We start from the raw sequence: 26,442 nt of genomic DNA, 5'->3' as shown, positions 1-26,442 counted from the left end.
CCGCGGGCTGCCGGCAGGGAAAGTTGGAAAGGCCCGGGGGAGAGCCGGGCAGGGAACTGGCAGCGGGGTGGCGGGCGCGGAGGAGGAGCGGGGAGAAGCCGCACCGGGAGGAGCCGGAGGAGATCTGCGGGCGGCGCATCAGGCGCCTCCGGGGTAGAGGAGAGGGAGGACCCGGGCGGGGAGCACCGCTCCGGGTACCGGTGGCCGGGAAGGGAGAGCTCCGCCGGCATCCGGGGAAGGCGGGGGCAGCGCCGGTGACCTGCCGCAGATCGGCTCATCCGCCGCCGCCGGAGGATGCACGAAGCGCCGGCCGCCCGCACGGCCCCGCCGCCGCCGCCTCCTCCCCAGGGCGGCTGCGGGCAGCGGCGGGAGCGCCAGCGGAGATAGGGGAACGCGGGGAAAGTTGTGCGGGCCGGGCGTAGGGCTGCGTGCCCCGCTGGGGCAGGAGGGCACCGCCAGCATCAGCGTGGGGAAAGTGGGGTTGGAAAGCATTTTCTGGTCTCGCTGCCAGCGAAGCATTTAACCAGCATTACGGGGATGAAGGGAAACTGGGAAAGTAACTCGGAAAAGTGAGTGGGATTTTTTTTTTTTTTCTCTTTCCTCTGTTTTGCTCCTAATCCGAAAAGAGCCGTTTAAAAGGAAAGCAAAAGCCGCCGTGTGCGCCCGCTGCTGGGAGAGGCACGGGAGAGGAGGCACTGCACACCGGCACCCCTGCCCACGCTGGGCGAGGGTGCGGGATCTTGCGCTCGGCTTTCCCCCGACACCATCGTGTACCAAAGCAGCTACTTAGAGTAAACAGATTCATCATACGACAGAGCGCAGGAAGGTGAGACAGAAGCAGAAACAGAAACTAACACTGAAAGGAAGAAAGCAAAAAAAAGACAGCGACTGCGAATTACTTCCAGAGAAAGTGGGTGGATGTTGTGCAGCAGCGACCTGGGATTTTAGGGGATGCACCCTTATATTTTGCTTCTCTCTAGTCTGAGCCTCTCTTCTCCGGTGGCAGAAAGCGGCTGTACTTGGTACAAGAGGAGGAATAAGCAGGAGGGGTTCGCTCAGCAGTGCTTGCGGTGCCCTACTGATCTGCTTTAAGGATTGATTTTTTATTTTTTTTTTTCTTTTACTGGTGGATGTTTTCTTGACCTTGGTTTTGAGACCTCTTACTTGCATCACAGTTTTTTCTGGCTTTATTTCCTTTGGCGAAAAGTGGAAAGGGGGAGGTTGGCTTGGGTGCTGAAAGTTGCAATCGTTGTCATTTTGGAGCCAGCATGTGCACCAACATAGTCTACGAGTGGCTGAAGACCCTGCAGCTCCCTCAGTACGCGGAGTCCTTCGTCGATAATGGCTACGACGACCTGGAGGTCTGCAAGCAGATCGGCGACCCGGACCTGGATGCCATCGGCGTGGCCGTGCCCCACCACCGGCGCCGAATCCACGAAGCCGTGCGGCGGCTAAAGGAGGCGGACGAGAGGGCGGCGGGGCTCTACTTCACCCTGGAGCCGCCGCCGCCGCCCCCCGCCCCCGCCGGGCGCTGCCCCCGCCGGGCTGGGGGGCCGGGGGGGCCCCGGGGGGGGGCGGGCCCCAGGGCCCGGCCCGGCGGGCGGAGGGGGGCGGCCGGGGGCGGGGGGCTGGTCGCGTACCCCAGGCTGAAGCTGAAGATCATGATCCGGGACAAGCTCATCCGCGACGGCATCAACCTGAGTAAACCGCCCTACTCCAACAAGGTAAGAGGGTCCCGCCGGCCACCACCCCAGGAGGAGCCGTGGTGTCGGGTGTGCAGGAATAGCGGGGAGGCTGGGCTGGAGATTCGGGTCCAGCAGGGCCTGGTCCTGCCTCTGCCATGCGCCGGTGCTGAGTTTCTCCAGTTGTGCCAGTGGCGTTTTAGAGGGGAATATGGCAGGGACTGAGCACCAGCAAGGTGTGAAGAGTAGTGGGGCCAACAAAGGTCAGATCCATCAGCACTTTTTGGCATTGGTGGTATGACATGACGCTGTGTTTTGGTTTTGCCTCCCTTTTTTTTCATTAACCGGTTCTTTCAGTCCACTTTAGTTTGAGGTGGGAAAGTGGAAATTGACAGGATGGTCTTAATGATTTGGGTGCTTGTTTGTCTTTTCTGTGGAACTTTTCCATTGTGTTGAAGAGGGATGGCTTCGCTCATCTTTTGCTAGTGGTCCTGTTGTAGTGTTTCTGTTGGTGAGATGGCACCTCAAGGAGGTGGTCATCTGGCTGGAGGAAGAACTCCAGCAGCTGAATCTAACTGTTGCCTGGATTTATTTGCTGGAAGATGGTAGTGACTGGTGAATGTCAAAACTATTCATCTGCTGCTCCAGCACAGGTCAGTCAATCTCCAGGATGCACAGTCTGCTGAGAGACCAGGAAAGGGTACATCTCAGAAGAGTCCATTCCAGTCGGATGAAACTTCAATGTTTACCTAGTTCTTATCTTTTGAAAAGGTTATGATGTAATATTCATCAGTTTTGAAAGTTTAAAATTGTTTTGTCTGAAATTTTTGGTAGGTTTCCTGCTGGAAATATAATATGCAGAATAAGTAAAACAATAGAATATAATTATTAATACCCTGCAAAAGAAAATTATTTGTGAAAGAAACTAAGGTATACATGGGGGTCAGTTTCAGAGCTCAGAGTGAAGTGCTTCAGAGTAGTTTGATATCACGAGTTTGCTGTATTTTCTTCAATGAATTAAAGTCCCATTTTTCAGAAACACTGAGCAGTTGATGTTGACCTTCAACTTGTGGGTACCTTTTATCTCTGAAATGTAGGGAAGCAAAGTGATGGGGAGGGATGTGAATCTGGGTTTACGGAAATGTGAGAAATTAAAATTGAGAATGTATTATCTGCTGTCAGGGACGTGGGCATGAGGATAATGGGTAAAATTCAACTTGGATAACATTGTCAAGGTGCAGATAATAAAACTGCAAATTTCTGTATTTTAATTTTTCAACGTCTCAGTGACAGAGGCCCCTAGTCACTTCTCAAATACAGCACAGTTGTTTGGTTTGGGATATCTATTTGTTCCCTTTTCCTGAACTTCTGGCTGATGATACAGTGAGAGAAATGATGTCGGATTTAACAGTCATGAACATATAGTCTAAGTACAGCATCTTCCAAAAGTTACTGTATCGTTTTGGGGAGATTTTTTTCCCCACCCACCATTTGGAGTAACACTTCATTAGACTGAAATTACCATTACATGTCTGATAAAAAATAATTCCATGGAAGTTCTGGCTTGTCAGTGTATCTGCACCACATTACCACCTCCACAGCTATATCACATCTTCCTTTTGACTTTGTGTGTGTTCTTAGTTACCAATTCAGTCTTTCCAAGTGGATCCTCTGCCTTCTCTCGGTGGTCTTTTAAAGTTGTGTAGAAGTGGCGCTTTGGGACATGGTTTAGTGGTGGACTTGGCAGTGCTGCATAATGAACTCAGTGGTCTTAAAGGTCTTTTCCAACTTAAATTATTCTCTGATACTCTTCCATGGGAATTGTAAAATTTATAAGATGCCAGCATATGACATCAATTCAATTCAAACCTTTGGCATTGATTTCCTCTTTAGCTCACTTTATTTTAATTTGATGGGTCTGATAATAATGGTGGCTTAACTGTCAGGACAAGCTTGCCTTACACAGAAAGCATCACTCAGCTTAAATCTAAATGTAATATTTTGAAATACAAAGAGAAACAAAGTTTTCTTTCCTAGTTTTATTTTAGGCTGTGGTGTCAATGTATTTATTTTGGATAATAAATACATATAACATCATTTTTTACAGTAACAGAAAAAACTTTCTCTCTTCTCAGTGTGAATCATTTCACATTGTAGCATGTTGTAAGAAACCATAAAGCTGGCAAGATTTGAGTGTGTGTTGCTCAACATGCATTATTCTGAATGCCACCCACCATAGCAATCTATCTCCAAAATGGCTTGAAGTGAATAGCAAAAGATCACGTCACTGTGTACAGTACTCATTGGATGTTGTTTAGAGCAAGAAAGATTAAATACTGTATTTTTGCATCTGGGAAAGAGCCCTATTATAGCAGTGTCTCTTAAAAAAAACAAAGAACAACCCAACAAAACCTAAAGAAAACCAACAAAGTCAAACTTTATCAAATTGTGGGTATAATTTAAGCATTAGAGTTTTAATATAGAATATACATCGTACAGGCTTCTGCATGTCAAAAGAAACTGCATGTAACTTTTGCAGCACACAAGATTAAAGAATCAACTTGAAGTTTATGTCATGTTTTTTTGTATACATTTACCACTCATCCTTGTCACATGGATGTTCTGGAGTGAGGCACTAGACCACTGACCTACCTATTTTATATCTATTTTCATTTCTGGTTTTGCTGAGCTGCATACTAGTCTTCCACTTCCACGCCTTTCCAAGGCTTACGTGGAGAATGCCATCTTTTCCTCTAAATATCTATGCATAGAAATTAGTATCTATGAAAGGAGGCACCTGCTGGTGTGTTTATGTGTGTATGTGTACATATCTATATGCATTTCACTTGTTTCCTGAAGAGTACTTCTTGGATTCAGTTATGAAATTCTCAAGCAAGATTTGGTGTTTTATTTTAAAACATCCCTGAGAATTGGAAGTGTTGCTCCTCTGGCTTCTTCAGAGCCTTTTGCTAGCTGGCTGAGCTGTAAACATGTCAAAAGATCAAAAATGAATATTGGATGTGGCTGTGGAGATGTTAAAAGCATCCTTTTGCTGCCTTTTGTTTTTGCTGTAGTTTCAGATGAAAGGTAGAACAGCAGAGTGGGCAGAATAGAAATCTATTGCTATGGTAAATTTTAGTTTAACTTTGATTATAATCAGCAGCAATGGCTAACAGTTACTTAGCAGAGCTTAATATATATCCCTTAAAAGACATGCAGACTTGGAATTGAAGCCATGTGTGTGGGTGACTTCAGACACAGAGCATTATCATATGCCATCTTGATTATTTGAATGAGGCCTCGCCTCCTTATATTGCATCCTACGTGTATTTCAGGTAAACCAGGGAAAGTGACTGTAACTGAGGAGAACTCTACAGGAGTCAGATTTTGTGCCATGTTGGTAATGCTCTATAGTACTCAAAGCCTTATGTTTTAGTTTGTATACCAAACTTGATGTTGCTGGTTGGTAGCCTTAGGAGTCTCACATGTCTAAGAAACTTCTTGTGGAGGTGATGGGATTTAGTGCCCTACAAACAAGAGCCCATGGTCAAGTGACCATATCTTGTCATCTTAAGACATCTAGCTGCTCAAAAAATTTATCTTTGATAAATTATATTATAATATAATTATACATAATTATAATTATATATAATATTATAATATTATAATTATAATTATAATTATAATTTAATATAATGGTTATAATTCTGTTGTTAATTAGGAATTGAATTATGCCCAGAGTAGAGAGACTTCTAACAATCTTGTGTCCTGTAGAAATAAGTTTTGGGGAATGAACTGATGGCAATGAAAGAAATATAGAAGAAGTATAGCCATTAATTAACTCCACACAAAAACACTTCTTTCTTTGATGGGCTTATTCCAAAATGGGTAATGTCCATGCTGGGTTTGAGCAGGAGTAAAGCCAGTAAATGTCACTGTGGAAGAGAGAGCAGAGGAGCATTCAATTTTGTCAATATAAAGACAAGTAGGGTACCTTGTTGTGGAACATGCCAAAAGAAATTTAGTACTCTATTTATCTTGAATATGGATTAAGTGACATTTAATAGTTTACTGGAATTTCATTATTATTTCTAATTGAAATAAATGGCCTGACCTGTTTCTTGAAGAACTTTATTAATTTTTTCATCTGCAGAGAATTGCAAGTACATTAAAAACATACATGCATTAAATCTCCCACACCAATTAAGATGATTTGCTTAGCCTCAGTAAAGTTATAGTCATGGAGATTTCAATATTTATTAGAGAGAATAAAACTGTAGTGTGACATATGTACATATACGTGACCTCATTGTCACTCACTGTGCTCTTCATGATTATCAGCAGGCCTGGAAAACAAACACTAAAAATTCAGATGCATGAGATCATAATATCAAGAGTTCAAGCAGATGCAGAAAAGTAAAATGTCAGATCCAAGTGAGTATCTGCTTAAACAACCAAACAGATTCTTTTTAAGTTATGTGGTGATAATATAGCACAGATTTGTGGTTCTGATTAAGTCTTTGTTTAATCCTTGCCACTGCAAAATGAGGAATATTTCATATAAGTTAAGTGTTGGGAGGTAAAGATGCCAGCAATACTGCTTTGAAATACACTGGTTGAAGCTGGGACTGGATAATATAATCAGCACTTTAGATATCTACAGAAGTGAATTCAGCAAATTAAAAATATTGTGCTTTGAAGAAATGGCAGCACTCACCTATACTGGAATTAAACATGAACCTTTTTCTAAAGACCTGGCTGCTTTAGAATAACTGCATCAACTCTGATTAGCAGAGCGTTCTCAAATATGCCTTGGGGAAAGCAGCCTATTGACAGAAGTACTAGCGCATTAAGTAGTAACAATATTTTCATGGCAATAAATTAGCAAAGCTACAGGCAATGTTCAGAAAGTGCAAAGGTATTTTATATAAGATACCACTGAATTTGCCTTTGACTTCACAACTCTGTTTTCTTTTAAAGAAAATGTAGCGCCTCATATATTTGGCAGCTGTTTCAAAGTCCCGATTAATTAAACTCACAGAAAACAAACTGGAAAAGATCTTCCAATCAGCCCATCAAAGCAAAATGTTGCATAATACAGTACTATATTGTATTTGCATTTGAATTGTTCCTGAATATTTTAAAATATATTCAGTCTCCTTTGGAAATGTTGAATGCAAATCTTCACGGGTTTCATTATTTTTCAATTTAGAGGGGAGGGAAGATCTCATTAGGGTACATTACAGGTGGAGTCCTGAGAGAGGATACTATCAACTCCATAGCTTTCTTGCCTCCTTTCCACAATTGTGTTAAGAGTAATTTCTGAGCTCTGATCGTGGTGTGGGCTGGGAGAGGAGCTGTGCAGGACTGAGCAGCTGCCCTGCGAGGGGAATCCTTTGTGCGTCCTCCACAAGGCTCTAAGTTTGAAGGAAAAGCTAAACTTAAAGGCTCCTGGCAAAAGAGAAATGTGTAGACTCTGTTAGTTCCTTGACGGCTTTTTGCTTCCCCCGAAGGACTTGATTCAATCAGAGTTCTGTAGTGCAAAGCTGAACTGATTTTTCCCACCTAATGTGGGTGTTTTTGTAAATACTGCACCTCAACAAGAGCACCACCAGCTGTGTGACAAAAGTCTGTCTACCAGTTTTGCTCCCGCACACTGATAACCTGCCTTGTTTTAATTAAGTTTGGTGATCATAAGTCGTTCTGAAAAGTAAATGCATTTTAAGGAAAATATTTGTGTTGATAACCCCACCCCCAGAGCTTCTGTCTCTGCCATATGTAGGATGATGAAGCCCATACACACAACTACACATGTGGAATACAAAAAAACCAGGGTAATTTCTCACCAAAGAATCTTGTGAGCCATGTTTCTAGTTTCGAATATGAATATGAATATCTCACATATTCCATAATATATAGGGCAGCTGTGTCCCTGATTTCTGATATGGAATTGAAGAATTTATTTAAAGTCATGACAGATTTTAGATAGATGAGGCTTTGGGACCCACTGCTGCAATGTCTTTTTCTATTGGCTTAGGATTAAGAGTAAACTTCCTTACTTGGAAGTAACAGAAAAGTGACTGAGGAATAATTGGTGGCCTGACTGCATGGCAATTAGTTATGCTTGTTAATTCTCTGTGTTAGTTATACACTGTGTGCATATGTCATTCTGGAGGGTCCCTATTCACTAAGGTGTATAGATCCATAAATAACCTGAAACATACTAACAGCCCTTACAGAGTTTTTGAAAAGTGCGGCAGAGAGGTTTGAATTGATGGGAATACTATTATTGTAGATTAGGAATAAATTTATCATATCACTTACAGGAACTCGCTTAGTGGTTTGAGAATTTTCTACAGCAGAAGAGGTTGGAATGTGTTAATATTGGAATGTAGGTTCAACGTTTGAATTTCTTGCTTTGTCAGTTTGTATAAGCCCCTCTGCTTGGTGTTTGACAAAGCTATCTGTTCAATCTCTTTGTCTAGGCTAATATGACATCTCATATTGATGTGCTTATCTTGACAAATGTGGTGGCTTGTGCACCCTGCAGGAATCGTCTTTTATTAAAAGAGCACGACGTGGCTATGTTTAGCACTGCCATGGTATTTTGGGAATGGCTGTGCAGCAGGAAGGGGAGAATGGGGTGAACCTTCTATGACACTGGCAGTCTGCAAGCCAAGCCGGTCCAAAGCTGTCTCCAGTGACTTACCCAGCCTCTTCAGTTTGTTACTTGCAGATAGTAAAATAACTTTCCTTACTTTTCTTTGACTTTGCAAAACAAAAAAGAAGTGGCAGGTCACGTGAAACACAAGTAGAAGGGCCTTCAAACAGTATCTCATCTTCATTCTCACAAACTCAGCAGGATGGGAATGACAGTAATTCATGTCTCTTGTGGGAGCCCTGTTCTTCCAGTTGGTCTCATTCCCAGTGAAGTCAGTGGGGGTTTTGCCAGGGATTTCATTTGATGCTGCTTTTTGAGTGAGGTGTTCAAATTTAAATCAGCTAACAAGCATACCCTTACAGGCTGTAAATGTGGTGGTGGACAAGAACAGGATTACACAAATTTAGAACGGTAAATACAAAAAAATAGTAATCAGAACTTTTCAAAGCTTTAAGTATCACCATTAACAGCTTGAACAGTAGTGAGGCTAACTTTTGAACATAGATCTTACAGGTCCATGCTAGAATAAATATTTGGTAAATATTCTCTGAAATCTCCACTGATGTGTATTGGTTGGAGTAAACATAGTTGTCTAGAGCTGTTCTCTCAGTAACTTAAAATCAGGAAGAAATAGCAATAAGACATGGCAGATAAACCCTGTAGGCAGGTACAAATGTATGTCTTCTACACATTTGGGGTTTTTCCCAGAATAATTGCATTGGTTTTGAGGAAACACACTCTGATGCAAGCATGTGGTATTATCACTGCATATAATGTTAGTCTTTTGGGGAAATTAATTCTGGTTCTGATGTCTGTGTCTCAAAAAATACACTGTAAACTAAGTCTGGCTAAGAAAAGAGCTAAAAGGCTGGGAAAACAATCTTGCCTTTCAGTCAGGGGCTAGGGAAAGCTTGTACTGTTTTGGTTGTTTTTTTTTCCCAGAATTAGTTAAGTGGCCACTTGGCTATGCTTTCACATGCACAGAAGGAAATATTTTTATTAGGAGAAAAAGGCATTGAGAATTTCAGTGACTGAGATCTGGAACTAGGCTATTCATGCTGTGAAGAAGGCCAAAAGCCAGTATAAACCAAAAACTTACTAAGTTAATATTCCATAGAGGAAAGAACAAAATAACTTACAGAAAAAACTAGGAGTGTGTGCCATTTTTGCATCAGTGCCCTTACTTTGTCGATAGAGAAATTTGCTGGAAGTGTTACCTCTGCACTAGCAAGCTCCTGTCCTTTGGGCTCCACATTTCCCAGCCCTGCTGTCCCAGAGCCTTCTGCATACCCCAGGGCTACCCATTCCCTGACTTCTCCTAAATCATCTCCCCAAAGTCTGCCTCAAGACACACTATCTTCTTCCCTAAAAGCAATCTCTTTCCCACCCAAGAATATACATCTTTTGCCTTTGGTCTCCCTAACAGTTTTTTCACTTAATCTATATTCTGTATGAGTTTAATTCCATCTCCCTCTCCTGCTGCCCAGTGTCTCAGGTTGCTATTCAGATCCTTCTCTCTCCTCCCTTATGTTCTAAGAGAAGAGCAACTTTCTCTCCCTCTCAGGAGAGCGGGGCAATCACTTCTCTGGCCGTTGTGCTCAGTGTCCCCAGCTGCCTTCCCACTGACTTACACAGGTGGCTGAGCCCATATTGTTCTTATAAAATGAAAGCTCTAAACTTTGATGTTAAAAATTGCAATCTTAAAACTGCCACAAGCAGCAGTCATCCAAAGTCCCTCCAGCCCCAGTTTTGTGTCAGAAAGAAAGGATTGATCAAGGTAAAGGAGGATGTATAATAGCTTTTGAACTGCTGTATGGGACAGATTTGGTCTTTTTGAAGCAGGACTATGTATTCTTAAAAATGAAGTTGTAACCTCAATGCAAAATGCCTTCAATGCAAAAATTTTGAAAGGCTTTTTTTTGCATAATTTTCTACTTCTAATAATACGATCATAATAATTGCTTCTAATTGCAGCATCTCTGAATTCTTGTCCAGTTGTTTTTTGTTTGCCAAATGTTTTTCTTGAGATTTTATTTAAACCTTTTCTACTTATAACTGTTTGTGTTGTATTGCATTAAGGATTTTTATACAAATGCATCTCTGACCTCTCGTTTACCTCGTAGTTTTCCCCCTAAATATCCACCTATTAGTTCAGAAAAGGTTTTTCTGCAGTAAGGAAATTAAGAGTACCAGTATAAAGAATGACCAAGACTATTATAGGTCTTCTTGTGCTAGTTCCTAAGCTAAAAATTTCAACCTAAATATAAGGGCAAGTGGCTATTTCAGCCTCTGTCTTCATTCTTTCTCACATCACGCCAAACTTCAGAAGGGGATCTCATTTTAAAACACTAAGAAACACTTATTTTAAAACACTGTGGAAACTAATGGTGGAAACTGAAATTGCTCACCAAGAAGATTTGTTCCTTTTAAGGTATTATAACACTTAAAAGAGGATAAAACAGAAAATAAGGAAATCGGACTAAAGAGTAATTTTGATTTAACCTGCTATTTTCATGTGAAGAAAACTTATTGGACTTTCCTGTCATAACTTCTAAATAAGATTTTGCCAAGATGGTGTTTCAGAGAGAGCATTTTCACATGCACTTAGTATTTGCACAGTGTTAAAAATAATGCTCTGTAGTTTGTGGAGTAGGATGGAGCAAGAGGAAGTTTGACAAGAATATCACTAGCTGGTTTCTGTCCAGCTCTAAAAATTACACACAGTAGGGACATACTTCTTAGAGACAATGATTAGAAATAATAAAATATGTATGTGTCATTGCCAGTAATATTAAAACCAAACAAAACCCCCAGTCACTCATTTTATATCTCTTCAAGAAGTAACATTTGTATCACAGCAAAGGTTAAGGCAAAATTCTTCACTATTTCTCAGGCTTGTGGTCTAAAATCTCCTTGTTTGAAGCAATGTTGAAAAATTCTCTTTTCAGTAGTGTTTTGAGTCCTGATGCAATAGCTCCCTGGGAAATTTATTTTGTTCTCTTTGACAGAAAAGCATGCATGTGCTGTCGAGTGAAAGGGAGCTTATTTGCTATCAGGCAGCAAAGGAAATCAGCTGAGCCAGGCTTGCCCCTGAGTGCTCCCAGGCTGGTGGCCTCAGTGCTCATTTACCTCTATAAATATGAGTAGTAGCACTGCATAACCTTGAACCATATGGGGTTTTTATTCCAGGGAGTTTTGTCTGTGATGACTCTCGTCATAGGTAAGTTTTATGCATGTCATTGAAAGCAGAAATTTTCCTAATAAGAGGTGGTCTGAATCTCTTGTGGAGACTGTCTTATACTACAGCAAGTATGTACTAGTTTGGGTGCTGTGCTTTTTATAAAACGTTGCATCACTTATGAAATTGGGTGGCTTTCCTATGAGCCTTCAGTAGCGGGTATTAATTCACCTCTGTAAGAAGTTGTGAAGGATTGAGGTATTTCCCTAAGGAATTATTTTATCATGGAGCTGGAAACATACTTAAAACAGAATTTATGTTCTTAACTTATGTATATTAAAAAGAACTGTTTATGCAACCACTGGATTCATTAAGTCAATTCCTATGGTGTCTATCAGGAAATAAGCTATTGCAGTATATCCATATGTGTGTGATGGCTTTGGAAGAAGCATGGTTTTGTCTAGGTTTTTATAGAACTTGTTTTATAGACCTCTCAGTGGCTGAAATTGATGTAATAGTTTATATTATTGATCTCATTTTGGAAAATAAGGCAGAGACTCCTTTGTACTGAGTATATTTCTTCCTACAGGGACAAGGAAATGAGTATCATCTTTTCAATAATAAATAGCAGCTTTGTACTTAGGATGAATATGAATTAAATTCAAGGTGAAGGTAGTGAAAGAATTTCAAGAGCTTATTTTTCTTTCCTTGTATCTCTTGTCACGTTTACCTTGGAAAAATGTCTTTCTCTAATTTGAATTTGCCATACAACTAGACAAAACCAATTTTGATACTTTTACTTAGCACATTCTAGTTTTAAAATCTTCCTTTTTTGTTGTTGTCTTTCCTGATAGTTTGTGCAGAATATATGCTTCATGTAATTGATAGTTTTCAGTTTGTAGATGTCTAATTGAAAGTTTTCAAGATGTGTTATTTCTGGCTAAGTGCTAGCATTGGTTTGCCTTCAAATCGATCATGGTACCTAAATGCTGCTCTAAAATTTTAGAGTTGGCATCCTAGAAAGGACTTTCAGAATTACTTGGATATTATCACTAGTACCTTGCTACCTTGTACAGCCTCTCCCACAACTCATGTGCTTTTTGGTAGTTGGTTTTTTTTTTTTTTTAGTTCCTCCTCATTTTGATCTGTATTTTAGATTTTGTTTGTCTTGCTAAGTGTTCCATTTACCAAAAAAAAAAAAAAAAAATTCTCTAGACTCTTTCAGATAGTTACCTGATTAGTAATTACCTATTAGTGGTTATGTTTGTCTCATGGACAATAAGAAGCTAACAGAAATATTTATGGCTTTAATATTACGTGGGTTTAGGGGCATGTATGAATATTTAAAAGCATTACAAAAACCCCTAAAACTAAAATCTGAGCAGACTACAGAATTGAATTTTTGTCTTGCTATGCTTTCTTGAGGTCTGCTCATTAGCTGCTTGAAGGTGAGACCTACTGAATACGCAGTTGTATGTTGCTGGGTAAATAGCTCTTTGATAGAAGAGGAAACTTCTGCAGTTTAAGTGTTATCAGTTATCTTTGCTATAGTAGGGCTTTCCAGTTAAAAGCATATTTACAGTAGATTGTGTCTGGTGTGTAGGCTGTGGCTATTACTCCCATCATGTGAGTTGGTGGAAATTTTGCTATTGATTTTGTTGGGAATGGTGAGGGTTTTCCAAGGAGCTACAACTGTGCTTTCAAAGTACTAAATAAAAAATGTAGCCATTATGGTTTCTGGTTGAAATCTTGCCTAGATTTAAATGGTTTTTAAAACATATTTTTATTAGCTGCTATTTTCACAAGCTTTTCTCCTTGGAATGAGCTGCTGAGATTGTGGGTGCCCCTCCCCCACTTAATGTTGTCAGCCAAATGCTGTTAAATAAATCTGGACCTCTTTTCTTTCTTTTTTTTTTTGTTTTTTTTGTTTTTTGTTTTTTTTTGCTTGTTTGCATCTTTTTCTTTCTCCTGCTCATCCAACCCCCCTCCCCCCATGCTCACCCACCCCCTTTACTTTTTCCAGTTGGGAGGCTACAAGTTGTAGCCTGTCAAACAGTAAGGTGAAATTCTGCATGGTTTTCTGTTTTCCAGCTAGAAGTTAGGGAACAGAAAATGTAGTCAGTAAAAGTAAGATTTTTTTTTTTTTTTTTTTTTGGTTCATGAAAAATACTGAGAAGAAGTGGAATAAATTGATAATTGTGTTTTAATTATCTACTGATGCTGTCTATATATTTCAAAAGTATTTTTAAACTATTTAGGAAGACTAATCCCATATTTTAATTATTGGTGCCTTACTAGACTTAAACTACCTAGGAGGAGCAAAACTTGGAAAGGAGGTATGAACTATAGTAAAGAAATTGCAAGAAAGCCAAACTGAAGAAAAAATGGCTTTTGCAATGTGAGTTATGCTGTTTTGGAACTGTATGTCCCAAGGACCAGATCACTCTGACTTCAGTGAAGGGGTGGGATTTGTTTGGAGGTGGATAGATTGGTTTGCTTTTGGGTCTGGTAAATCTTAAAGGTGGAAAATTTAAAGACATTGCAACTAATTTCTTGGGTTTTTTGTTTAATTTAAAGTCATGTGTTCAGAGGAATTGTTGGCTGTCAGACCATGTTCTCCTTTGCTTTTTCTTCAGAATCTATTGTTTTTGCTCCCTTTTCTGATAAATACACACATTTTTTTAGACCTGTTAGCCCTTTGCTTGTGCTCATGTAGACCATCAGCCTGGGGAAAGAAAATGGCCTGAAAGGGTATTCTAATAACACCCTAAGGATGTTTTCTTTCTATATCTCCAAAACTATGTATAAAGAATACTTAAACTCTGGCTTTCTAAATACTGTCACTGTCTTTTAAATACAAGTAAAAATTGGAAAAGAAAAGCAGATTTTTTTTCGGAGGTTCATGTTTAAATCACAGCTCTGGATGTTGTTTAGACAGCTTGCAGCTGAAGAATGTTTCTTGCAGTTTTATATAAGCTTCTTTTTCCCTCTGTACAAGTAAGTGGTAGTGCTGCATGGAAATGTGTATTTCTAAGTATCAGAAAAAGGAGTGAAAATGGTTCAGTCATTTTCCATGCGTTCTCTTTCAATGTATCTAAGATTTGACCAAGTGGATGTTGCCCGAGTTGTAAAAATAATTCTGTTTATGTGACAACAGTTCTACACAGGGAGTTTCTGCAGTTTGGCTAATTGGTAGTAGTAACCCTTGGTAGTTTTTGTGACTGAAATACTTGTCCAATACCTTTGAGTAGAGGTGACATACTGGTAAGTATTTTTTTTCCTCAGTTGTAAGTTGGATTTTGAAACTGGTTATTGACAAGCATTTGTATAACTTTACAAAGGTCACAATACCGGTGATCTTAATCTTGGCTATTAATTGTTTGACAATCTTTGCTGTTAGAAATTTTTCCTAAATTTTCCATGCAACAGTTCTAGCTTGTTGCTTCTTGCCATGTCTGCCACGGTCATGGAGAATAAAAGGTTTTTGTCTTGTCCTCTGGTGACAAGCTTTAGCTGCCCAAGGATGTTACTAAGTTCTACCTAAAGGTGTCTGCTTAACTAATAAAGATGGTTCATTAATCCTTCTTTTACGTTATACTTGCTGGGCCAATTCCTGTTCTTCCAAGTTGGTCCCCTCCCTTGTTGGCCTGAAGGGCTCTGGCTGTTGAATCCCACTGGGGCCTTGCTGGTGTTGGGCAAAACTCTTTGCAGCTGATACCTTGGATTGTTTGCCCCCATATAGCTGTTACCCTTTTGTCATGTTGTGATACTGTGGATTCACGCTCTGGATCTTTGGATCCAGAGAACTAGACATTTATTCTGCATTATTGGTGTATGTATTGCTTTGTGGTCAGTTGTACTTTCTTGCTGTTGTCCCTTTCCTACGTTCCTGTATTTTCTAGGCTCTCCCTCCAGTGTAAGACCATTTGGAAGTCTAAGGCTGTTCTATACACTAATGCTCCATCCAGTTGAATGTGGCCTGCTGATACAAAAAATCATTCTGTTCACCCAAATCAGTATTAAAACCAGTGATTATTTCTGTAACGAGAACAGCCCCCTGCAAAATTTTTCGTGATCCCTCTTGAAGTTTCTTGTTTGTAAAAATACTTTTTTCCTTATATATTGTACTCATTTGTTATTTTGATTTATACTGTGCTTCTCTAGTTTACTAATCCAAATGTCTTGTGAAACAACATCAAAAGATATACTGAAGTTAAGATTTTTGGCATCCACTTATTTCCTTTCTTTTGTGGCAACTTGTCTGGTATACAAAGAAATTGGGTGGATTTGACGTAATCCATTCTAGACCAGTCTAGGTTGACTGTTGAACATCTTGTCCCTTTTTGATTAATGAAACAGAATCATTTTTATGTGGGAGGATCAATAAATATTCCCTGTACAACATAAAAATCTTGTTCCAACAATACACATTTGTTTCAACCTTGTTACCTTATTTACCCAAAAAATCAGTGCTCTTGGTCATTTACACCACTGGTTTTGGGTGTAGCATGTTCTCATGCTGAGCAGCAGCACATCTCCTTCCATGCAGTCTTGATTTCCCCTCATGCTGTCATCACAAACCACACCTTGTAGTTCAGAGCCTCTGCACAGCTCTTGATCCCTACATGGACAGCAGTGTCCGTCAGACAGAGACATCCGTGTGTCCTTTGCGTTTCGGCCCCTGCTGCCTTTCTGCTGGGTAGAGGGAACTGAGGGCAACTTTGTTCTCCACTTTAAATATGTTGTGCCTGAGCAGGATTCGCCTTTAGGTGCTACAGGAATGTGCGTGTGTAAAAGGAGAATCTGCAAAGGACGCATGCACAATATCATGAAACACTGCACAGTAATTTAACCAGGGGGAGGGATGTGCTGCTGAAAGGAATCAAGTTTGTGGAAAAACCCTGGACAGTTCAAATGCACAGCCAAGAGAAAATAAAGCCAAAAATGTCACTCTTGTGTTTCCTCAATCCTTAGCAATAGAAGGGATAAATGAGAAAAAGCCCCATGTTTGTATCTCTGTAGTGCTGTGTATCTTACTCTCTACTTGTAAAATCAGCAGATCTGCTGGTTAATGCAGTGGGAGCTCATGCAGTGTCTTTGAATGTTGTCTGCATTATCATCCTAATGGACTGAATGTGTTTTGATTCACAAATACTGATCTTAGTGAGAAAGGGGGCAAGCTGCAGCATACTGGAGATTTTTTTTTTATGCTTCATTGCTGAACCACATATTAATCTACTTATGTGAAGTTTGGTGCTTTTAAGAGTTTTTTATTTTTAAATAGCAAAAAACGTTCTTAAATAATAGTGATGTTACCCACTTTCACCACAGAATTCCTGAAAACAAACAGTTCAATATATTGCTTTTAGGGGAAACATTTTGCAGTTGCTCCTAGCCTGGAGCTTTGGGGAAATTAGGAAATCGCTTAGAGGAAGTTATAAATGTGTGCAAAGGGGCTTTTAGATTAAAGAATACTTTTTCAACCATGACTGCAGCTCATAATAGAATGCTGTAGAATGGAATATATAATCTGATTGTGTAGAAATTACTGTGTTGAAGTTGAGGGATGTGGGGGCAGGCAGAGAGGTGGGAGGAAAGAAAGGGTGAGGAGAGGAATGGAAAAGAAAGGGCCAAGTGTAGTTTTTACCTTGTTCTCTTCAAATTCTGTCCCTGGAGGTTCTGCAGGAAGGATCTGCAAAATGTCTGTTACTGATTTTTTTTGCAGTGTCATTAATATAGAAAAGCCCTCACCAGAATAAAAAGCGATTTTTATTGCACACTAAAATAAACTTCAGCTACCAGTTGAAGCAGCCAATGACATCAATATGTAGGTGTGGTAGAATCTTTCTGACTTAGCAACTGGTTTATTCCTATTAGTCATCCTAAGAGAAGTGCAGTGCAGGATCCTCAAAAGTGTTTTTTCAGTTTTTTTTCTTTTAGATAGAAGCCGTCTTCAAATTTTCAGCCTACATTTATTATGGTTTTGGTTTTCATATTTTAAAAAAATATAAATAATGATAATCTTTTTAAGTTTAAGTAGGTTATTGTGTAAAAAGAACAATCCTGACATGGCACCCTGTGCATAGTCTCCAACAAGTGTGTATTTCCTTGCATGAAGAGATAAATTGCAACAACAGCCCCCATTTGAGGGATAGTCCAGACTCACAGCACAATAAGAGCATGTGTATCTCTTCAATGCTTTTGTTCTGATAGCTGAAACAAGGTCTTCGGGTCTCTCCTTGTTCAAATAGCCTACATCCACAAATACTCTGCTATCCCTTTCTTCCTAAACCCATCTAAGTTTTAATGTGGGTTTGTTTCAGAATTTTTAATCTGGTATTTTATGAAATGTCTAGCTAGCATACACTTTAATATCTCTAGAAACATTGAAGTCTTCTCCTGTTATGAGGTATTTAATTTTCCTGATTTTCTTTCCTAAAAAAAAGCACACATTTCTAGAAGCCAGTTTTCTTTTTTTACCAAGGAAATGCAGTAGATTGCTCAAGTAATGTGTAGGCATTTTCTTTTTTGTTTCCTGAGTTTGGTTTGGTTTTCTATTTTTAGTATGATATACAGGGTTTTACTATTTTGTGGAATATTCTTGGACAGTGCTGTAGGTGGTAAATTATCTCATGTGTTACAAGTTGTGTCTTGGAAGTTTTTAATTACAGGTTCAAACTGCGTGTATACCACTGTTGACCTCTTCAGTTTTTGCTTATAGCACTTAGAACAGATTTTATTTTTTTTTAATGGGTGAGTTTGGTAGCCACATGTATTACATAAACAAGCAGAGATGCCAAATATGATCCTTGATGTTTTTACATTTTTGTTTACGTATCTCAAAACAGCTACTACTATCCCTGCCCCTACTGCTTTCTTAGATAAAGTAAATGTTTGTAAAGTCAATTTTGCAGGGCTGCCATTCTTGGCAACAAAATAATTTTGAACACTGGTAAGGAAATTTATGGATTTCAATTACAGTTTGTAGTATATCATAATTCTAGTTTTATATCCTGTGCAGTTCACTGTTTTGGATTTTTAATGGGTATAGAGCAGTAATCGTAAAAGTGATTCAAAATGCACCCAGTAATTACAGAGATTTGCTGTTGCTTTTTGCATTAAAATGATGATGATTTACAATCAACAAAATTGCAGTCTGTGGTTTTACTTCAGATATCCATGCTATTACACTGCTTATTAGTTATGGTCAGTGATTTAGACCTACACATTAGAAAGCTGTAAAATTAGTTATTCTTTAATAGTTGAGAACAGTAAATTTTAAAAAAGACCTTATATTAGTTATAATCTTGTATATTAAAGAATACACATGTAGCCCTTTGTATCTCCTTTTGTTGCTGGAAATTAACTACAGCTAAAATGACTTAAATGGACTGCAACAGTCAGTTGCATACATATACATAGGGGTTTTTTCCTCTTTGTTTTTATTATGGCCTAAGAATTTAAGGTTAGCTGCCACCCTCCTTACTGTTTGTCATGGGATGCAAGTCCTTTTCTTCACCCCTTCCCACCATACACCAAATGCTTATCTAGGTATATTTGAGTTGTTGGAAAGGTAGCTAGTATACTGAAGTTCTGAGCACTTAAAATCCTACAGAAAGAAGGAAGATCTATTTTGCTTGAAAATTATTGTAGAATGCCTTTTGAATAGAATAAGAATACAGAGGAATTTTGCTCGCATTCCTTCTTTCTATCAATTTTCTCACTTTTCTGCATATATATATATATATTTGTACCTTCATGTGTCAAAACTCAAGGAGAACACACAGCTACCTTTATGTAGTTAATAGACTACAAGAAAAATGGAGACTATCTACAAGAACATGTAGTGACAGGATGAGGGGGAATGGCTTTGAACTGAAAGGGGGTAGGTTAAGATGAGATATTAGGAATAAATTATTTACTGTGAGGGTGGTGAGGCACTGTAACATGTTGCCCAGAGAGGTGGATCCTGGGAAGTGTTCCAGGCAGATTAGATGGGGTTCTCTAGCAACCTGGTTTAGGAGAAACCTGGTTTAGAAAGGTGCCCAGATCAGTGGGGTTGGAACGAGATGGTATTTAAGAACCTTTCCAACCTAAACCATTCAATGATTCTATGATTCTGAGTTGGGCTTTAGGACCTCTGAGTTTTAATTTAAGTTTAAGTTTAAAGCTGTTTTAATAGTAACATGTTTCTTGAGAGCATTCTTGAACATTAGCATAGAGAGCACTTTTCCATTCTTACTAAACTTAGATTTTAACTAAGATAAGATAGTAATCAGGTACATTAGCAGTCAAGTCACGATGTAAAATGTACTGCTATAGTTACTGATTATATACCTGTTATTTAGGAATACTGAATGAAAAACTCAAAACTGGAGAGGTTTCTGAATATTAGAATGACAGTGGTTTGTTTCTATATGCTCTCATCCAGGGCCTTTATTATTTTTGGCCAATAGTGTTACAAGAATAGATGTAGTATTTTATTTTAGCTTGTGTTTTATGTGGAATTCCTACCTAAGGTTTCAGTCACTGTTTAATTAACAGTTGTATTCATACCGCTGATATAAAATATTCTTAAGAATGGTCTTCAGAAATTTTCCGTATTGAGAATCTTCATCAGGAAATGGGTTTTGAAATGCAACAGAGATCACCTCAGTACTGGTTGCTTTGGGGTTTGCACACTCTGGCAGATTCTCTCCAGCCTGGTGCCTCCTTTAGTGGTTATGATAGTGTGAGACAGGGCGCATTGGAAATTAAAAATAGCAAGATTTCATCTTTATTATTTCCTTAAGGATTAAGTACTTGTAAAATCAAGCAGGAGAGATGCCAACCAAAATTGCACCTGAAAAAAAATTATCACCATTATCTGTTTGTGTCTAGAGATTGTTGGATATTTTTTGGTTAAAATTAAGCATCTGAAGTGTTCTGTTTATATTCTGCCATTTTGAGTGAACTTTTGATTTCTAATGAGACTTGGCCCAGGCTCCCTGCAGAAGCTCTCTGATCTGTAGAGCCTCATCTGTTTATTTCTCCTTCTCAGCTTCTTCACTGGAGGATCTGAGAATCCCTAGCTGCTTCTGTCCCCAGTTTCTGCAGCTGATCTCTGATATATTTGTGAAGCCCAGATGGGTGTCTAGGGTGTAGCCAAAACTTCAGCATTTGAAGCCCAGAAATTGTCAGGATGAGGAGGAGTTTGCCTAGGAGCCATTTATCCTATAACCTCATACTCATAGCTGCTCAGTGAGATTGCATTCTTGCATGACTAGAGATGCCTTTTGCCAAATGAGATTTTAACTACTGTGCTTTCACTGCATTAGCTGAAGTAGCCTGTATTAGAATAAGGCCCTCATTTTATAAGCAGTTCAAACTGGTTGTATTTAAACAAACAAACAAAACCCCAAAGCCAACCTTTTTATTAGGCAGTTAATTTTAGATTTCTGTTACCTACATCTTGTTTGAGCACAGACACACGCATACACACACAAAACTCCTCTTTGAGAGCAGTACCTTTTGAGAGGTGTCCTTTGAGAAGGGTTAGCTTTGATTTGGATAAATCTTATGACGTGAGCAAGTCCATGGTCTTTTGAAGATGGGTGGCATATGGAGATGGAGTATAGGCAGAGACGAGGACATAAGTGATGGGGGAATTCACAAATGCCTCTTTACAGTCAGAGTTTGACTCTGCCTCATTGTACTATGTGACCCTCTGTCCTCTGCACTGTAGATTCATGTTTTGTGAGAAGAATTATTTTAGCCAAGTATTAACTGGGAGGGGTAGTAAGTGATGGATGAGTAGCCAATGACCCTGACAGAGTCCTTTGCTCAAACAAGCTTTTCTGCCATTTGTCAAGAGAGTTCAAGCTTGCCTGTTTCATAATAGCTCTGTATTTGTGGAAATAAAACTGTTGGGCAGTTTATTTTTTGTTGATTTGTAAAGTAGATTGTGTTGGATGGGTTAATACTTGCTGCTAGTAAGTCAGTGGTTTCTCTGTTTAGATTCTCTTTTCCATTTAATACAGGAAGGACAGAAAAACTAAGACGTTAAGTTTCCAATAAGTCTGTAAAGCACGAACATCTGCTGGAGTCATGAACTGTGTATTGACTGTGTTTGGTAACAGGGCAAAGGCAGCTGATCATGATCATCCTTCTCTTAATTACTTTGTCAAATGTCACTACAGTTCCATGTAGGGAAAAGAGGCATTTCCTTAATGAAAAGGAAGCAAGATAAACAGCAAGCAAAAATGGGATAGACTGCTAGTATGTACACTGCAGCTCTTAGTTTTATTTAATCATAATTATTAATTGCCACATTAAATTCTTCCTTGCAAAGATCTCAGTACCTTTTTTCTACCAAAATACAGGGTCTTTAGTTCTGGTTTTACAGGCTGTTGGCCTTTGACCCTGCTAGTTACCCAAAGTGAATGTCGGTCAGAGTTTCAATTTGGCTGTTTATTTTGACACTTATTTTCTCTAGTCTTATGCTTATCCACCAAGTATTGATATTATTTTTTAACAGGGTCTTATTGTTTTTATGCAGCAATATGAGAAGGAAGTATCCTATGTATTGCCTATACATAGGCAAATGTGAGTGTCCATTTTACATTTTGGTAAGCCAGATTTCAGATGGATCTATCACTTGAAGCTCAGCCTGGAAATAGAAATTACGTTTGAGGCTTTTGGACCTTCATTTGGTAGTAGTAATCTGTAGCTAATCTTTGTGTTAACAAAATCAAAGACATGGTAATACATATTTAACCCTGAAATACTTTTACATATTCAATCCCTTTTGGAGTAGAATGTTATGTAAAAAGTGTGTTATATCCTGCTAATTCTATTTTGGTGGTTTAGCTTGTGAAGCTTGAATAAGGTATTTGTGGTCTAAAAAGGCAAAATAGACCCATGGCGTTTTACACAATCATGACCTCTGCCTGCACAAAGGCAAAGTGAGATTGTTTTGGGTTAAAGCTAACTAGATGACAGTAGCATTAGCACAGTTCAGACTTTGGTGTTGACTGTGAAATTCTACTGGGAATTTTCTGGACAGCAATGCACACATGTTAGGTAGATGTACAAGTTACACTTTCACTGTCCTGGAGCTGCGCTTAGTCTTTTTGATTTGTTAAGTAATGTTGAGTCCCCTGAGCATTTCTCTCTGTGGGAGTATGACAGCAATAGTTTCCTGTGCAAAACAACCCTCTACAGCTGTTTGCTAACACTTACTATAAAAGTGTCTGTTTGCCTTAAGTTATGCTGAATTATGTTAGCCTTTTAAAATGAAATATTCTGAAACCAGCTGCATTTACATACATTAGCTGAAGCTGCCTAATTAGCTTAATTAATTAGCATAATTAGCTAAGTCTTCATTGTTCTGTAGAGTTAGACTGCTGGGTAAGCCTTTGGGCTCAAAAATAGTATTTGAAGTACCTGGACTAAGCTAGGGTAGACAGGGATGAACTGATTACTTCCGAGATTAGTCTTGGAGGTAGTAAAAGATGATATGGAAATTACTGAAGGTACATGTGCGTTTAGTCTGTATGTATAAAGGAGATCTTTGCATCTGCTAGGATGTATAGTTGTCTCATATGAATACTTAAATAAACTTCACATGAACCATTTTCCTTGTGGCAAACATGAGTTTGAACTGTGTTGCAGTGGCTGAATATGAGATGGGAGTGTAATTTGATGGGATAGTTTAATACAGATTATCAACAAAAGGTCCAGTCACTTCTAACTTCTAACATTCCACATGGTTACATGGGAGACTTCTAGGTGCCTGCAAATGGCACTCAGGATACTGAAGATCGCCAGCAGTGAAAACTGCCACAATCATCTCCGTTTGGGATGTCTGGGCAGTGTCAGTTGGGTGATGGTACAGCAGGATCTTCTCTCTGATGGCTGAGAGCAGCATTCCTGCACTGTTGGAGTGCTTGCACCTGCAGCCTGAGGCTGTCCAGGCTCTTTCACAGCACATCCATGTGCAATGCAGGTAGACAGTGTGCTGCTGTCACCACATGCTAAGTGTGTGCTGATCTTCTCAGGCTGTCCAAGGGGCTGGTGCTTTCTTCTAGGTCAGGTTGCTTCTGTAGAGGTGTAGATGTATTCTGTCTGTGTGCCTGTATGGCAACAGTGTATAGGGTTGGCATTTATCTCGACTGCTCACAGAATTTGAGGGGCATGGTTTGCTGCCAGTGTCACAGAACTTTAGTGGAGTCAGTGCACAGTTCAATTTGCTATGTTTTGACTTGTGGGGGTTTTTTTATACTAAAACAGTTGTAGCAGACAAACAATATTGAGCAAAACAAATGTAGGTTTATGTTGTAGATACTGCAAATTTTAGGGCAGTATCTATGATGTGGTAAATCAGTGTCACAAAATAGATTTATCGAGTCTAGAAAAAGTCTAGGAAAATGGATTAATGAAGTGTGAGCCACTTCATTATTTGCTTTTGGGATAATCATTTTGGCTATAATAACAGAAGTGCATCATAGCCATACCTTCTTCTGTTTCTTATTGAATCAGAATTTTCATTTCTTTTTCCTAGAATGACTTTTGTAGTACACTTTTATATTTATTTTTTGTAATGATGTGATGAAGTGTGAGAGAGAGGATTGCTCATACTGTTTTTTTCCTCTTACTGGTTTCTCTCTTGATACATTGCAAATGATCTGTTTGAAGATTTTTGGGGCTTTATTGTATGTTTCACAGCATGCAGTATCAAAGCATGCAATGCCCTATACCAAAAACCAAAATATTGAGGCTTGTATGGTGAAGATGTGAAAGGGAGATAAGGCATAGTTATATGCTTTTGATTACTTGTAAATTCTAAAATATTATTAAATTAGGGAAATTGAGCAATAAAGAGAGTGCACAAAATGGCAGCAGCTGGCTTGGACTTGTATAATTCCAAGTGTGATGTTGAGATCATAGTAATTGTCTGCATTATTAATGCCTTGTGTATTGGTTCCTACAGCAATAGTGCTATCACTTGTCTGTGAAGCAGCATGCAGCAGACACTTATTTCAGTCATTGGCCTAAATATAACTGTAAAAGGTGCACATCTGGGGGCTCAGTTGGATCCAGGCACTTGTGACTGATCAGTCCTAGGACTAAGCTAAGCTTTAGTGTATTCATGAGTGAGTGTATTCATTCTAAATTTTGCCTATTTTATATAAATAGGAATATTGTTTTACTGTGTGAGCATTTCCTTCACCAGCACCACTTGTTTCAGAAAACATTGTAGATAAATGATGAGTGTATAGTAGGGGCCATATGGATGGAGTAGTAGTGTTGAAAGCCAGATTAATTTATTATAATCAGCTTGTGTCTGGAACAGGTGAGGTAAATCATTAGTTGCCAAGGACATCTCATGAGTGTGAATAGAAGCAATACATTAACTGAGGAAAAGGCAGGCCAGAACTTTATTATTCTCTTGTTCCAAGTATAAATGAGGAGAGTGGTACACATGGGGTACTCTGTCCTGCAAGGGCTAGAGAAGATGTTTTTGGGTTTGTTGTTGTGGCAAATGTATATTGCTGTGAGTGGCTACATTTTATTTGTTTTGCTAGTTGTCGCTGATAGGTAAATGAGCTCTTTTGAGTTTGCATCTTCTGTTCTTTTTGCAGGGCTTTTTGTGTCTGACTATAATCCCAGAACATCAGAATCCTCTGGCTTCCCTTTCCAAATTTTAAAACCAGTTGTTATACTTACTTGGATAGAAAAGCTGGTTCTATTTTTTATGACAATATTTTAGGGAAGCAGTATTGTTATTAAGTATGTGAGATTTTATTTTTTAATGTTTTGTGTTTTCACAAAAACAGCAGCAGTCATAGTTTTTAAACAAGAGTTTAAATGGTCAATCTAGAATAGAGTACTTTAATTTGAAGTACAGACTTGTTTAAATAAAATTGCATTGTGTTTTTTGTCTTTACCCCCTAGGGAAAGGATGATAGTATTTTTTTGAAAATTGGAATGATAGTTTGGCTTTGGAAAAAAAAAAGCAAGAATTGATATAAGACTTGCAAGATTAGGAATGTGGGAGGTGGAAGTAAGGGATGTGACGGGGTGAAGGCCACACCAAGAGTCATTACAAGTTTATTCTTTGTCTTTTGGTAACTAGGAAGGAAATGTAGCAGAGTAAAGACAAAACATAGAAGGCTGTGATGGAAGTATAGGTTAGTATAGCCATCCTATGCCCAAGTACAAAACCTATTGTGTGTGAGTATGGCAGCTTTTTGGGAGAGCTGGTTTCATATTGTAGGGAATAAATAAAGCCGTGGCCTAACTGATAGTTACTGTTGAATGTCTGAATAGTAGCTAAATGCTGTTGGATAAGAAATTGACTTGCTTTGGATAACTGGGATCTTCTAAAGCCCATCTACATTTTCCGTGTTTGTTTATGCCCTTAAAGTTTGCATATCAGTATTCAAAAATAAACTTGGGTCTTGGCATTGCATAGTTGTATGTCTGTTGACAACCTATACATGTGGGGTTGTCCCTCTGCTGAAAACCTAACCCCCATATGGTCAGGGTTTGTTACAACTGATTGCTACCAGAGCTTCTTTTTATTCTGTGGTGAATAAGAGCAACTTTTTTCCCCATTGTCTTTCTTCCTTGATGCACTCAAAACTAGGACTCTACTGCAGCAGTGTGCACAATGCATCACGCAAAGTTTGCATAGAACTGCTCTTGTTACACTCTTACGACTCTGAGCAGGCCTTGACTGCTGCATGGGAACTGAAATGTTATATCACATCCTGTAGTTAGAGCAGCATTGCAGGTTATAGTGCTAATCTGTGATTTTTTTTTGTACCGTCAGTCTGACTCCTGTATGTGATGTGAGGAAAATCTCTACATGTCACTCCTCATTATCTTGATTATTTCAGGAATTAGAATCTTCCATTTTGTAATGCCAGTTTTGATAC

At 39.0% G+C, this 26,442-nt stretch overlaps 1 protein-coding gene and 1 long non-coding RNA gene across 4 annotated transcripts in view; both read left to right on the top strand.

Moving 5' to 3' along the window:
* Positions 1-252: 252 nt before the first annotated feature.
* SASH1 (SAM and SH3 domain containing 1) overlaps positions 253-26,442 on the top strand; it is a 541,099-nt gene continuing 514,909 nt past the window's right edge. For 2 of the 3 annotated variants that reach the window (XM_088052803.1, XM_088052802.1), the window contains exon 1: positions 253-1,724. In XM_088052803.1, the coding sequence (XP_087908929.1) occupies positions 1,269-1,724 (456 nt within the window). In that variant the 5' untranslated portion in view covers positions 253-1,268. The remainder of the gene's footprint in view (positions 1,725-26,442) is intronic. The other variant, XM_014263649.2, reaches the window with a different exon arrangement.
* Positions 11,517-26,442, top strand: part of LOC148184640 (uncharacterized) — a 34,078-nt gene continuing 19,152 nt past the window's right edge. The window contains exon 1 of the long non-coding RNA XR_015772193.1: positions 11,517-11,563. This is a non-coding gene — a long non-coding RNA (uncharacterized LOC148184640). The remainder of the gene's footprint in view (positions 11,564-26,442) is intronic.

The sequence above is a fragment of the Pseudopodoces humilis genome, chromosome 3, assembly GCF_049639895.1.
Source record: "Pseudopodoces humilis isolate 2021_Gansu_Grassland_sample_001 chromosome 3, ASM4963989v1, whole genome shotgun sequence".
In the NCBI taxonomy this organism is placed as follows: Eukaryota; Metazoa; Chordata; class Aves; order Passeriformes; family Paridae; genus Pseudopodoces; species Pseudopodoces humilis.
The sequence above is the reverse complement of the archived record's forward strand: the minus strand, read 5'-3'. Positions and strand labels throughout refer to the sequence as shown.